We start from the raw sequence: 13968 nt of genomic DNA on the forward strand, positions 1-13968 counted from the left end.
GCCAACAATTTTATCCGGACCATTTTTGGAGTTTTGAGTGAAATTACGTGCAATTTGTCTTTTTTCTCTGTTTTTTTTTTTGTGTTGTTCCAATACACACAGAGGAAATAAACGTGTGTATAACAAAGCGAGTAATTGTGATGACTTTCTGGGAGAAATGCTTAATTGTCTGGAACAATTTCAAGGGTGCTAACACTTTCGTCCATGACTGTAGATGTAATTGTGTGTGTATTGTCATTGTGTGTGTATTGTCATTGTGTGTGTGCACAGCGGCTCCTGTTCCACAGTGGCGCTCATATGTGTGTTGCAGGTTTGTATAGAGCTGTATGTGTGCGCACAGGAGCCCCTCTCTACAGACGTGTGTGTCAGTGCACAGGCAGGGTCTCTCCCCCAGTTTCCATGTTGTGAGCTGGGTCTGGTCCTGGAATTCAGCATAAATTACCAGATGAGAAGAGAGGGGGGGGCACACTAGTGGAAGGGGGCGCAACGGTGAAGGGGGATGCACTAGTGGAGGGGTTTGCATTGGTGGAGGGGGGCACACTGGTGGAGTGGGGTACACTGGTGGAGGGGGGCGCACTGGTGGAGGGGGGCGCACTGGTGGAGGGGGGATACACTGATGCAGAGGGTGCACTGGTAGAGGGGGTGCATTGGCGGAGGAGGGGGCACTGGTGGAGGAGGTGTGTGGGGGCTGATGCTGGAGGAGGAGGTAGAGGAGAGTCATGTTTCAGTCCAGGCTCTCAGTCCTTCTGAGCCCAGGGTTGGCTGCGCTCTCTCTCACATCCACAGCTGTCTCAATCCATTGTCCCAGTCAGAGAGACAGAGTGAGACTGCAGGGAGTGCGCACAGAGCTGAGGGCCAGCATCCTGGAGAGAGCGCGCTCCCATAGACTGCACTCAGGAAAAGAGACATCCATCTGACACAGAACAATAGCAGACCCTGCGCAGAGGGACCGCCCTGAATATCTGCACAAAGGGGATGAAAGAGACAGCCCAGGGATGAGAACAAAGCGGTGAGACTGCCGGCCTGAGAGAAGAGACCGGGGGAGAGACTACCGGGGAGAGACTGCCGGACTGAGGGAAGAGAGAGGAGAGACTGCCAGCCTGAGAAGAGACCGGGGAGAGACTACCGGCCTGAGGGAAGAGACCGGGGAGAGACTGCCGGACTGAGGGAAGAGACCGGGGAGAGACTGCCGGCCTGAGAGAAGAGACCGGGGAGAGACTGCCGGCCTGAGAGAAGAGACCGGGGAGAGACTGCCGGACTGAGGGAAGAGACCGGGGAGAGACTGCCGGACTGAGGGAAGAGACCGGGGAGAGACTGCCGGCCTGAGAAGAGACCGGGGAGAGACTACCGGCCTGAGAGAAGAGACCTGGGAGAGACTGCCGGACTGAGGGAAGAGACTGCCGGCCTGAGAGAAGAGACAGGGGAGAGACTGCCGGACTGAGGGAAGAGACTGCCGGCCTGAGAGAAGAGACAGGGGAGAGACTGCCGGCTTGAGAGAAGAGACCTGGGAGAGACTGCCGGACTGAGGGAAGAGACTGCCGGCCTGAGGAAAGAGACAGCGGAGAGACTGCCGGCGTGAGAAGAGACAGGGGAGAGACTGCCGGCCTGAGAGAAGAGACAGGGGAGAGACTGCCGGCCTTAGAGAAGAGACTGGGGAGAGACTACCGGGGAGAGACTGCCGGACTGAGGGAAGAGAGAGGAGAGACTGCCAGCCTGAGAAGAGACCGGGGAGAGACTACCGGCCTGAGAGAAGAGACCTGGGAGAGACTGCCGGACTGAGGGAAGAGACTGCCGGCCTGAGAGAAGAGACAGGGGAGAGACTGCCGGCCTGAGAGAAGAGACCTGGGAGAGACTGCCGGACTGAGGGAAGAGACTGCCGGCCTGAGGAAAGAGACAGCGGAGAGACTGCCGGCGTGAGAAGAGACAGGGGAGAGACTGCCGGCCTGAGAGAAGAGACAGAGGAGAGACTGCCGGACTGAGAGAAGAGACAGAGGAGAGACTGTCAGAGATCGGCCTAAGCCTGGAGCGAGAAGAATGGAAAGAGGATTAACACCAAGTGTGACCGACGAGCGGCCGAGACAGCGGTCACCTGAGCTGACAATCGAATGGTGAGTGGACTACGTGTCTGCGAGACCGCCAATAACCACCGCATTATATGGGGAGACCTCAGCTGACGCTCTAATTTCACCATTAACCATTTCATGACCCCACGGATCCATCCGTACCACACAGCTGACGCTCTAATTTCACCATTAACCATTTCATGACCCCACGGATCCATCCGTACCACACAGCTGACGCTCTAATTTCACCAGTAACCATTTCATGACCCCACGGATCCATCTGTACCACACAGCTGACGCTCTATTTTCACCATTAACCATTTCATGACCCCACGGGTCCATCCGTACCACACAGCTGACGCTCTAATTTCACCATTAACCATTTCATGACCCCACGGATCCATCCGTACCACACAGCTGACGCTCTAATTTCACCAGTAACCATTTCATGACCCCACGGATCCATCCGTACCACACAGCTGACGCTCTATTTTCACCATTAACCATTTCATGACCCCACGGGTCCATCCGTACCACACAGCTGACGCTCTAATTTCACCATTAACCATTTCATGACCCCACGGATCCATCCGTACCACACAGCTGACGCTCTAATTTCACCATTAACCATTTCATGACCCCACGGATCCATCCGTACCACACAGCTGACGCTCTAATTTCACCAGTAACCATTTCATGACCCCACGGATCCATCCGTACCACACAGCTGACGCTCTAATTTCACCAGTAACCATTTCATGACCCCACGGGTCCATCCGTACCACACAGCTGACACTCTATTTTCACCATTAACCATTTCATGACCCCACGGATCCATCCGTACCACACAGCTGACGCTCTAATTTCACCAGTAACCATTTCATGACCCCACGGATCCATCCGTACCACACAGCTGACGCTCTATTTTCACCATTAACCATTTCATGACCCCACGGATCCATCCGTGCCACACAGCTGACGCTCTAATTTCACCATTAACCATTTCATGACCCCACGGATCCATCCGTGCCACACAGCTGACACTCTAATTTCACCATTAACCATTTCATGACACCACGGATCCATCCGTACCACAGAGCTGATGCTCTACATTCACCATTAACCATTTCATGACTGGACAGATCTCTCCATACCACAGGGCTGACGCTCTAATTTCGCCATTAACCATTTCATGACATCTCAGATGTAGCTATACCACAGATCTGGCGCTCTAATCGTGGCATTAGCTAGCCATGACCTTTCAGAACTCTCTGACCACAGAGCTGACGCTCTATCACAGCCATTAACCATTTGGTGACATCCTAGATTTGCTGTTTGTAAACACTTCCATGTTCCACACTGGACATTGGACACTCGTCCGTCCTGCAGGAAGGATGTGGGGGCTGGGCTGGGGATAGGAGGGTCTCAGCCACACTTATCTGACGCCTTTCCAGACTTTCTAGCAGCTGTAAATGACCCTTAGCTGGATCCAGTCACCAGGGAATCTTCCAGATAAACATCCCATAACCAAATGCTTCCTAGAAGGAAGATGCGGAGAGGACAGGGACATGACCCAGGGTCTGACAGGCGGGAGCCCGGGGGCCCACATACCACAGCCTGGGCCCCTGAATCCGGCTGACCAGAAGCAAACCATGGATGATAAGTACCATGGATGATCATCTGCTCTTCTCACATCTTGTGTTATATGATAAATGTACATTACAGAAACTGATAACCCAACAGTCTGATGATTACAGGAGATCCTGACAGGTCCCAGTACATGGTCCATGGATCCTCGGAATCTGCTCCTGACAGGTCCCAGTACATGGTCCATGGGTCCTCGGAATCTGCTCCTGACAGGTCAATAGTAAATAGTCTATGGATCCTCAGAATCTGCTCCCGACAGGTCCCAGTTGATAGTCCATGGATCCTCGGAATCTGCTCCTGACAGGTCCCAGTACATGGTCCATGGGTCCTCGGAATCTGCTCCTGACAGGTCAATAGTAAATAGTCTATGGATCCTCAGAATCTGCTCCCGACAGGTCCCAGTTGATAGTCCATGGATCCTCGGAATCTGCTCCTGACAGGTCCCAGTACATGGTCCATGGGTCCTCGGAATCTGCTCCTGACAGGTCAATAGTAAATAGTCTATGGATCCTCAGAATCTGCTCCCAACAGGTCCCAGTTGATAGTCCATGGATCCTCGGAATCTGCTCCTGACAGGTCCCAGTACATGGTCCATGGATCCTCAGAATCTGCTCCCGACAGGTCCCAGTACATGGTCCATGGATCCTCGGAATCTGCTCCTGACAGGTCCCAGTACATGGTCCATGGATCCTCGGAATCTGCTCCTGACAGGTCCCAGTACATGGTCCATGGATCCTCAGAATCTGCTCCTGACAGGTCCCAGTACATGGTCCATGGATCCTCAGAATCTGCTCCCGACAGGTCCCAGTACATGGTCCATGGATCCTCGGAATCTGCTCCTGACAGGTCCCAGTACATGGTCCATGGATCCTCGGAATCTGCTCCTGACAGGTCATAGTAAATAGTCCATGGATCCTCAGAATCTGCTCCTGACAGGTCCCAGTACATGGTCCATGGATCCTCAGAATCTGCTCCTGACAGGTCCCAGTACATGGTCCATGGATCCTCGGAATCTGCTCCTGACAGGTCATAGTAAATAGTCCATGGATCCTCAGAATCTGCTCCTGACAGGTCATAGTAAATAGTCCATGGATCCTCAGAATCTCCTCCCGATAGGTCCCAGTACATGGTCCATGGATCCTCGGAATCTGCTCCTGACAGGTCCCAGTACATGGTCCATGGATCCTCGGAATCTGCTCCTGACAGGTCCCAGTACATGGTCCATAGATCCTCGGACTCTGCTCCTGACAGTTCATAGTAAATAGACCACGGATCCTCAGAATCTGCTCCCAACAGGTCCCAGTGCATGGTCCATGGATCCTCGAAATCTGCTCCTGAGAGGTCATAGTAAATAGTCCATGGATCCTCGGAATCTGCTCCAGACAGGTCCCAGTAGACAGTCCATGGATCCTCAGAATCTGCTCCTGACAGGTACCAGTAGATGGTCCATGGATCCTCAAAATCTGCTCCTGACAGTTCATAGTAAATAGTCCACGGATCCTCGGAATCTGCTCCCGACAGGTCCCAGTACATGTCCATGGATCCTCGAAATCTGCTCCTGAGAGGTCATAGTAAATAGTCCATGGATCCTCGGAATCTGCTCCCGACAGGTCCCAGTAGATAGTCCATGGATCCTCGAAATCTGCTCCTGAGAGGTCATAGTAAATAGTCCATGGATCCTCGGAATCTGCTCCTGACAGTTCATAGTAAATAGTCCACGGATCCTCGGAATCTGCTCCAGACAGGTCCCAGTAGATAGTCCATGGATCCTCAGAATCTGCTCCTGACAGGTACCAGTACATGGTCCATGGATCCTCAAAATCTGCTCCTGACAGTTCATAGTAAATAGTCCACGGATCCTCGGAATCTGCTCCCGACAGGTCCCAGTACATGTCCATGGATCCTCGAAATCTGCTCCTGAGAGGTCATAGTAAATAGTCCATGGATCCTCGGAATCTGCTCCCGACAGGTCCCAGTAGATAGTCCATGGATCCTCGAAATCTGCTCCTGAGAGGTCATAGTAAATAGTCCATGGATCCTCGGAATCTGCTCCAGACAGGTCCCAGTAGATAGTCCATGGATCCTCGGAATCTGCTCCTGACAGGTCCCAGTACATGGTCTATGGATCCTCGGAATCTGCTCCCGACAGGTCCCAGTACATGGTCCATGGATCCTCGGAATCTGCTCCAGACAGGTCCCAGTAGATAGTCCATGGATCCTCAGAATCTGCTCCTGACAGGTCATAGTAAATTGTCCACGGATCCTCAGAATCTGCTCCCGACAGGTCCCAGTACATGGTCCATGGATCCTCAGAATCTGCTCCTGACAGGTCATAGTAAATAGTCCACGGATCCTCGGAATCTGGTCCCGACAGGTCCCAGTACATGGTCCATGGATCCTCAGAATCTGCTCCCGACAGGTCCCAGTAGATAGTTCATGGATCCTCAGAATCTGCTCCTGACAGGTCATAGTAAATAGTCCATGAGTCTTGGTAATCTGCTTCTAATAGTCTATGGATCCTTGGAATCTGCTCCTGACAAATACAAGTAGATAGTCTATGGGTCCTGATAATCTGCTAGATGCAACACAGACTGAGGGGGAGGAGCCAGAGGCAACACATACTGAGGGGGAGGAGCCAGAGGCAACACATACTGAGGGGGAGGAGCCAGAGGCAACACATACTGAGGGGGAGGAGCCAGAGGCAACACATACTGAGGGGGAGGAGCCAGAGGCAACACATACTGAGGGGGAGGAGCCAGAGGCAACACAGACTGAGGGGGAGGAGCCAGAGGCAACACATACTGAGGGGGAGGAGCCAGAGGCAACACATACTGAGGGGGAGGAGCCAGAGGCAACACAGACTGAGGGGGAGGAGCCAGAGGCAACACAGACTGAGGGGGAGGAGCCAGAGGCAACACAGACTGAGGGGGAGGAGCCAGACGCAACACAGGCAGGGGGAGGAGCCAGAGGCAACACAGGTGGAGGAGCCAGAGGCAAAACAGACAGAGGGAAAGGAGCTAGAGGCAACATGAGGAGCTAGATGCAACGCAGAGGAGGAGGAGCTAGAGGCAAACCACAGGGGGAGCTAGAAGCAACACAGACAGAGGTGGAGGAGCTAGAGGCCCATTCCCACATCTCATCCAGATCCTTCTGTAATATTGTATCACGGTCAGTATTTAATATCCTACATAGTTTGGTGTCATCAACAAAGACTGACACTTTGGTCCCCACTGCTCCCAGTACAGACCCCTGCGGCCCCCACTGCTCCCAGTACAGATCCCTGCGGCCCCCACTGCTCCCAGTACAGATCCCTGCGGCCCCCACTGCTCCCAGTACAGATCCCTGCGGCCCCCACTGCTGACTGTTGCCCATTTAGAGAATGTACCCTTTATGACGACTCTTTGTTTCCTATCTTTTAGCCAATTCCTTACCCAGTTGCATATAGTTTCCCCCAGTCCTTGCTTCTGGAGCTTTAGTATAAGGCTATTGTGTGGTACTGGAGCAAATGCCTTTACAAAGTCCAAATAAATCCCATCAGCTGCATTCCCAATATCCAGATCTGCACTTACCCCCTCATAGAACCCCAACAGGTTGGTCAGATACGACTTATCTTTCATGAATCCATGCTGTCTGTCAGTTATTAGATTATTCTCTCTAATATATCGCTGCAGGTCAGCTCTTAAAACGCCCTCAGACACCTCGCACACCCCTGATGTCAGACTTACCAAATGGTAGTTGAATGGATCCACCCTCTTACCTTTTCTTAAATATCGGTACCATACATGACTTGTTGTACCCTCTAGATCAGAGCTCCCAGTAGATGATACATGGCTTGTGGTACCCTCTAGATCACAGCTCCCAGTAGATTATACATGGCTTTTAGTACCCTCTAGATCAGAGCTCCCAGTAGATGATACATGGCTTGTGGTACCCTCTAGATCAGAGCTCCCAGTAGATGATACATGGCTTTTAGTACCCTCTAGATCAGAGCTCCCAGTAGATGATACATGGCTTGTGGTACCCTCTAGATCAGAACTCCCAGTAGATGATACATGGCTTTTAGTACCCTCTAGATCAGAGCTCCCAGTAGATGATACATGGCTTGTGGTACCCTCTAGATCAGAACTCCCAGTAGATGATACATGGCTTGTGGTATCTTCTAGATCAGAGCTCCCAGTAGATTATACATGGCTTTTAGTACCCTCTAGATCAGAGCTCCCAGTAGATGATACATGGCTTGTGGTACCCTCTAGATCAGAACTCCCAGTAGATGATACATGGTTTGTGGTACCCTCTAGATCAGAGCTCCCAGTAGATGATACATGGCTTGTGGTATCTTCTAGATCAGAGCTCCCAGTAGATTATACATGGTCTTGTGGTATCTTCTAGATCAGAGCTCCCAGTAGATGATACATGGCTTGTGGTATCTTCTAGATCAGAGCTCCCAGTAGATGATACATGGCTTGTGGTATCTTCTAGATCAGAGCTCCCAGTAGATGATACATGGCTTGTGGTACCCTCTAGATCAGAGCTCCCAGTAGATGATACATGGTTTGTGGTACCCTCTAGATCAGAGCTCCCAGTAGATGATACATGGTTTGTGGTACCCTCTAGATCAGAGCTCCCAGTAGATGATACATGGCTTGTGGTATCTTCTAGATCAGAGCTCCCAGTAGATGATACATAGCTTGTGGTATCTTCTAGATCAGAGCTCCCAGTAGATGATACATGGCTTGTGGTACCCTCTACATCAGAGCTCCCAGTAGATGATACATGGATTTTAGTACCCTCTAGAGCTCCCAGTAAATGATACATTGCTTGTGGTACCCTCTAGATCAGAGCTCCCAGTAGATGATACATGGTTTGTGGTACCCTCTAGATCAGAGCTCCCAGTAGATGATACATGGTTTGTGGTACCCTCTAGATCAGAGCTCCCAGTAGATGATACATGGTTTGTGGTACCCTCTAGATCAGAGCTCCCAGTAGATGATACATGGCTTGTGGTACCCTCTAGATCAGAGCTCCCAGTAGATGATACATGGCTTGTGGTATCTTCTAGATCAGAGCTCCCAGTAGATGATACATGGCTTGTGGTATTGTCTAGATCAGATCTCCCAGTAGATAATACATGACTTTTAGTACCCTCTAGATCAGAGCTCCCAGTAAATGATACATGGCTTGTGGTACCCTCTAGATCAGAGCTCCCAGTAGATGATACATGGCTTGTGGTACCCTCTAGATCAGAGCTCCCAGTAGATGATACATGGCTTGTGGTATCTTCTAGATCAGAGCTCCCAGTAGATGATACATGGCTTGTGGTATCTTCTAGATCAGAGCTCCCAGTAGATGATACATGGCTTGTGGTATCTTCTAGATCAGAGCTCCCAGTAGATGATACATGGCTTGTGGTACCCTCTAGATCAGAGCTCCCAGTAGATGATACATGGCTTGTGGTATCTTCTAGATCAGAGCTCCCAGTAGATGATACATGGCTTGTGGTATCTTCTAGATCAGAGCTCCCAGTAGATGATACATGGCTTGTGGTATCTTCTAGATCAGAGCTCCCAGTAGATGATACATGGCTTGTGGTATCTTCTAGATCAGAGCTCCCAGTAGATGATACATGGCTTGTGGAATTGTCTAGATCAGAGCTCCCAGTAGATGATACATGGCTTGTGGTATCTTCTAGATCAGAGCTCTCATAGATGATACATGGCTTGTGGTATCTTCTAGATCAGAGCTCCCAGTAGATGATACATGGGCTTGTGGTACCCTCTAGATCAGAGCTCCCAGTAGATGATACATGGCTTGTGGTATCTTCTAGATCAGAGCTCCCAGTAGATGATACATGGCTTGTGGTATTGTCTAGATCAGAGCTCCCAGTAGATGATACATGGCTTGTGGTATCGTCTAGATCAGAGCTCCCAGTAGATGATACATGGCTTGTGGTATCGTCTAGATCAGAGCTCCCAGTAGATGATACATGGCTTGTGGTACCCTCTAGATCAGAGCTCCCAGTAGATGATACATGGCTTGTGGTATCGTCTAGATCAGAGCTCCCAGTAGATGATACATGGCTTGTGGTACCCTCTAGATCAGAGCTCCCAGTAGATGATACATGGTTTGTGGTATCGTCTAGATCAGAGCTCGCAGTAGATGATACATGGCTTGTGGTATCGTCTAGCTCAGAGCTCCCAGTAGATGATACATGGCTTGTGGTACCCTCTAGATCAGAGCTCCCAGTAGATGATACATGGCTTGTGGTATTGTCTAGATCAGAGCTCCCAGTAGATGATACATGGCTTGTGGTATTGTCTAGATCAGAGCTCCCAGTAGATGATACATGGCTTGTGGTATCGTCTAGATCAGAGCTCCCAGTAGATGATACATGGCTTGTGGTATCGTCTAGATCAGAGCTCCCAGTAGATGATACATGGCTTGTGGTACCCTCTAGATCAGAGCTCCCAGTAGATGATACATGGCTTGTGGTATCCTCTAGATTAGAGCTCCCAGTAGATGATACATGGCTTGTGGTATCCTCTAGATCAGAGCTACCAGTAGATAATGCAGAGATTGTGGTACCTTCTAGGTTAGACCTACCAGGAACTGTAGGATATTTCCACTGTTACATGGCTCATGGATCCCAGTACATAATAAAGGTTTGTGATACTTAGTTGTAGCCCTAAAACTTGTATTTCAGCCGCAGCTTTTGCAAGATTTCGGTCTGCTTTTTCAGTGTTGGCCATTTGAGGACTTGGTTCTGACCAGTGACTAGCTTAGTTGCACTGGCTGATGATGTCTGACATCTGAGGTGGATCTTTCTAATCATCCCAGGCATAGGTGGCTGTTCTATTCTCCTTAATACTTTACATTGCATCTCTGCTCGCCTGGCGTAGATAGTTGAGTAGATGCGCAGGTCCTACCAGCTGCTCACCAAGATGTTTGCACATAGAAAGTTTACAGCAATGACAGAATAATTATGAACTGTCAGTAACTAAGACACCAGAGCGCCCCATGGAGGCGTCTGCAGGACCTGCAGCATGTGTTGGGCTGCAGTATTTTCTTCTTTTGAGTTCAGTTGGTGTGAAGGGGTTAACAATGGCAGATGTAAAGCGTGGAGAGTAGGAGTTACTACATTAGGCGCAGTAATTCTATCAGGACGAGGACAAAAAATAGAAAATGTTTTTTCTTTACACATCTAGAAAAAGCAGCTGCAAACCGAAGATAGCTAAGACTATGCAGTCCTCCGGAGGAATGCGGCTCCCAAACCTCCAGAGGAACCATAGGGTCACCTCATCCAGTCCAGAGGCAAAGAATCTATGATGTAACGGGTCTACGTCAACCAGAGTGGGGCACAACCAATAGTAGCATGAACTATTGAGATGGTCCATCAGCTCTAAAGTGGTCACCGCAGGAGGACGTCCTCATGAAGGATTGCTTATTGGTGTAAAGGGGGCTTTACACGCTACTATATCGCTAATGCGGAGTCGTTGGGGTCACGGAATTGGTGACGCACATCCGGCCGCATTAGCGATGTTGCTGCGTGTGACACCGATGAGCGATTTTGCATCGTTGCAAAAACGTGCAAAATCGCTCATCGGTGACATGGGGGTCCATTCTCGATTATCGTTACTGCAGCAGTAACGATGTAGTTTGTCGCTCCTGCGGCAGCACACATCGCTATGTGTGACGCCGCAGGAACGAGGAACCTCTCCTTACCTGCCTCCCGGCCGCTATGAGGAAGGAAGGAGGTGGGCGGGATGTTCCGGCCGCTCATCTCCGCCCCTCCGCTTCTATTGGGCGGTCGCTCAGTAACGTCGCTGTGACGCCGCACGGACCGCCCCCTTAGAAAGGAGGCGGTTCGCTGGTCACAGCGACGCCGCAGGGCAGGTAAGTATGTGTGACGGGTCTGCGCGATGTTGTGCGGCACGGGCAGCGATTTGCCCGTGTCGCACAACAGATGGGGCGGGTACCCACGCTAGCGATATCGGGACCAATATCGCAGCATGTAAAGTAGCCTTAACTTGTTCTCTCTTTTCTCTGCAGAGTGAAGAGCTGTAACCGACAGCTGTGGATGCAGGAAGGATGCTGCCGCTGGGGGTCTACCTGCCGCTGGGGGTCTACCTGCTGCTTGCTTGTTCCCCATCTTATGCCTCTCTGGGGACACTGGAGCTCCATATTGATGAAGAGCAGCCAGCTGGAACCATCATTGGGGATATCAGTGCAGGTCTTCCACCAGACTCCTCTGGGCACATGTTCTTTATTTCGGCACAGGAGGGGAGCGGAGTAACTAGTGATTTAGAGATAGATGAGCATACCGGAATAATTAAAACTGCTCGAATCCTTGATCGGGAGCAGAGGAACCATTATAGCTTCATAGCAGTAACTCCAGAAGGTGTTACTGTGGAAGTGGATATTCATGTGGATGATATCAATGACCACACACCTACATTTGCTAAAGGTCGTGTAGAAATTGGCATTCCAGAGCACACGCCCCGAGGTACGAGTTACCCTCTAGAGCCAGCGGTTGATTTGGACAGCGGAGCATTGGGCACTCAAGGTTATCTTATCAAAAGGGGGGATCCCATGCAAGCATTCCAACTAGAAACTCGCCATGCGTCCAGTGGTACATTGTCTGTAGAACTAGTAGTCAATGCCGATCTAGACCGAGAGAATCGCTCGTCATATTCTTTAACTTTGGAGGCATATGATGGGGGATCTCCAAGTCGTAGCTCTCAGATGAAACTGGACATAGCTATCCTGGACATCAACGACCACGCTCCGGCATTCAATCAGAGCCGCTACCAGGCACTAATTTCAGAAAGTCTGTTGCCAGGATCTAGTGTCCTTCAGGTCTATGCCACCGATGCCGATCTGGGTCATAATGGGGACATCACTTATGAGATCAACCGCAGGCAAAGTGACCCAGAGGGTTTCTTTGCCATCAATCCGCATTCTGGACTTATACAGCTTAGCAAACCATTGGATTACGAGACTCGGAAAGCTCATGAACTGGTTGTGCAAGCAAAGGATGGAGCCGCTCAGCCAGAGGTGGGCACAGCATTTGTGTCCATACAGGTACGAGACTCCAATGACAACCAGCCCAGCATGACCATTATCTTTCTTAGTGAGGATGGGGCCCCTAAAGTGTCAGAGGGGGCCACACCAGGCCAATATGTAGCTCGAATCTCCGTATCTGATCCGGACTATGGCGAGCACCCTGATGTGGATGTGACTCTGGAGGGTGGGGAGGGAAAGTTTGCTTTGACCACAAAAGATAGCATCATCTACCTCATTTGTGTGGACAAGTTACTAGACCGCGAGGAGCGAGATTCTTATCGCCTGAGGGTTCTGGCTACAGATTCGGGGACTCCTCCATTAAGGGCAGAATCTTCATTTGTTCTTGAAGTTACGGATATAAATGATAACCCTCCAGTCTTTGACCGTCAAGAGTACAGCCACAGTGTACCAGAGGCTGTCCATCCCGGGAGCTTCCTTCTCCAAGTCACAGCTCGGGATAAAGATCAAGGTGTTAATGGAGAAATTAGATACAGTCTTCTAGAAACACCATGGTTCCATATCCATCCAGAGACCGGGGTCATCACCACAGCTGCCCCACTAGATTATGAGAAAGACCCACTGCCACACATGACAGTGGTGGCTTCAGACCGTGGCACGCCACCACTGACCTCCACCGCTATTGTAAGAGTCCAACTGCTGGATGTTAATGACAATGATCCCGTCTTTGCCAGTGCAATTTACAATGCCACGCTGAGTGAAGGCTCTCCACGGGGCATCTGCTTCCTAAAGGTGAGAAACATTTTCTAAACCTACAATTTACTGTAAAATTGTGAACGGCTCATCTCTCCACAAATCTTGCGTACACATTAAATGGGCATCAGGACCACTGCACACACATAGGACCCCCACATATCTGGGCATACCAAGAATCACCTTACAAATGAGTATACCAAAAGGACCATCGCACACATAGGGGCATACCACACCAAACTCTATAATTTTAAGTAAAGTAAGCTTGTACAATCCTACAACAAGGACCTACTGCTATAGATGGAGGGAGGCAGTTTTTTCCTAGAGCACAGACCTACTGCTCCCTACAATTGGTAGAAGGTACTGATTGCCTGTAACAGAAATACAGAGAGTAGCTGGACTTCAGTCACAGGGTTCCTTGGTTATGCATGGCCTCCACAGAGTCAGGAGAGGAGTTGGACACTAGTTGAAGGCAGTTATTAGTCAT

General features: G+C 50.3%; 1 protein-coding gene across 1 annotated transcript in view; it reads left to right on the forward strand.

Annotated features, from left to right (window-relative positions):
• The first annotated feature begins 711 nt into the window (after positions 1–711).
• DCHS1 (dachsous cadherin-related 1) overlaps positions 712–13968 on the forward strand; it is a 99782-nt gene continuing 86525 nt past the window's right edge. Inside the window, exons 1-2 of the mRNA XM_075337718.1 lie at positions 712–2108; positions 11757–13520. Coding sequence (XP_075193833.1) covers positions 11796–13520 — 1725 coding nt within the window. The 5' untranslated portion in view covers positions 712–2108; positions 11757–11795. The remainder of the gene's footprint in view (positions 2109–11756; positions 13521–13968) is intronic.

Source organism: Anomaloglossus baeobatrachus, chromosome 2 (genome assembly GCF_048569485.1).
Source record: "Anomaloglossus baeobatrachus isolate aAnoBae1 chromosome 2, aAnoBae1.hap1, whole genome shotgun sequence".
Taxonomy (NCBI): Eukaryota; Metazoa; Chordata; class Amphibia; order Anura; family Aromobatidae; genus Anomaloglossus; species Anomaloglossus baeobatrachus.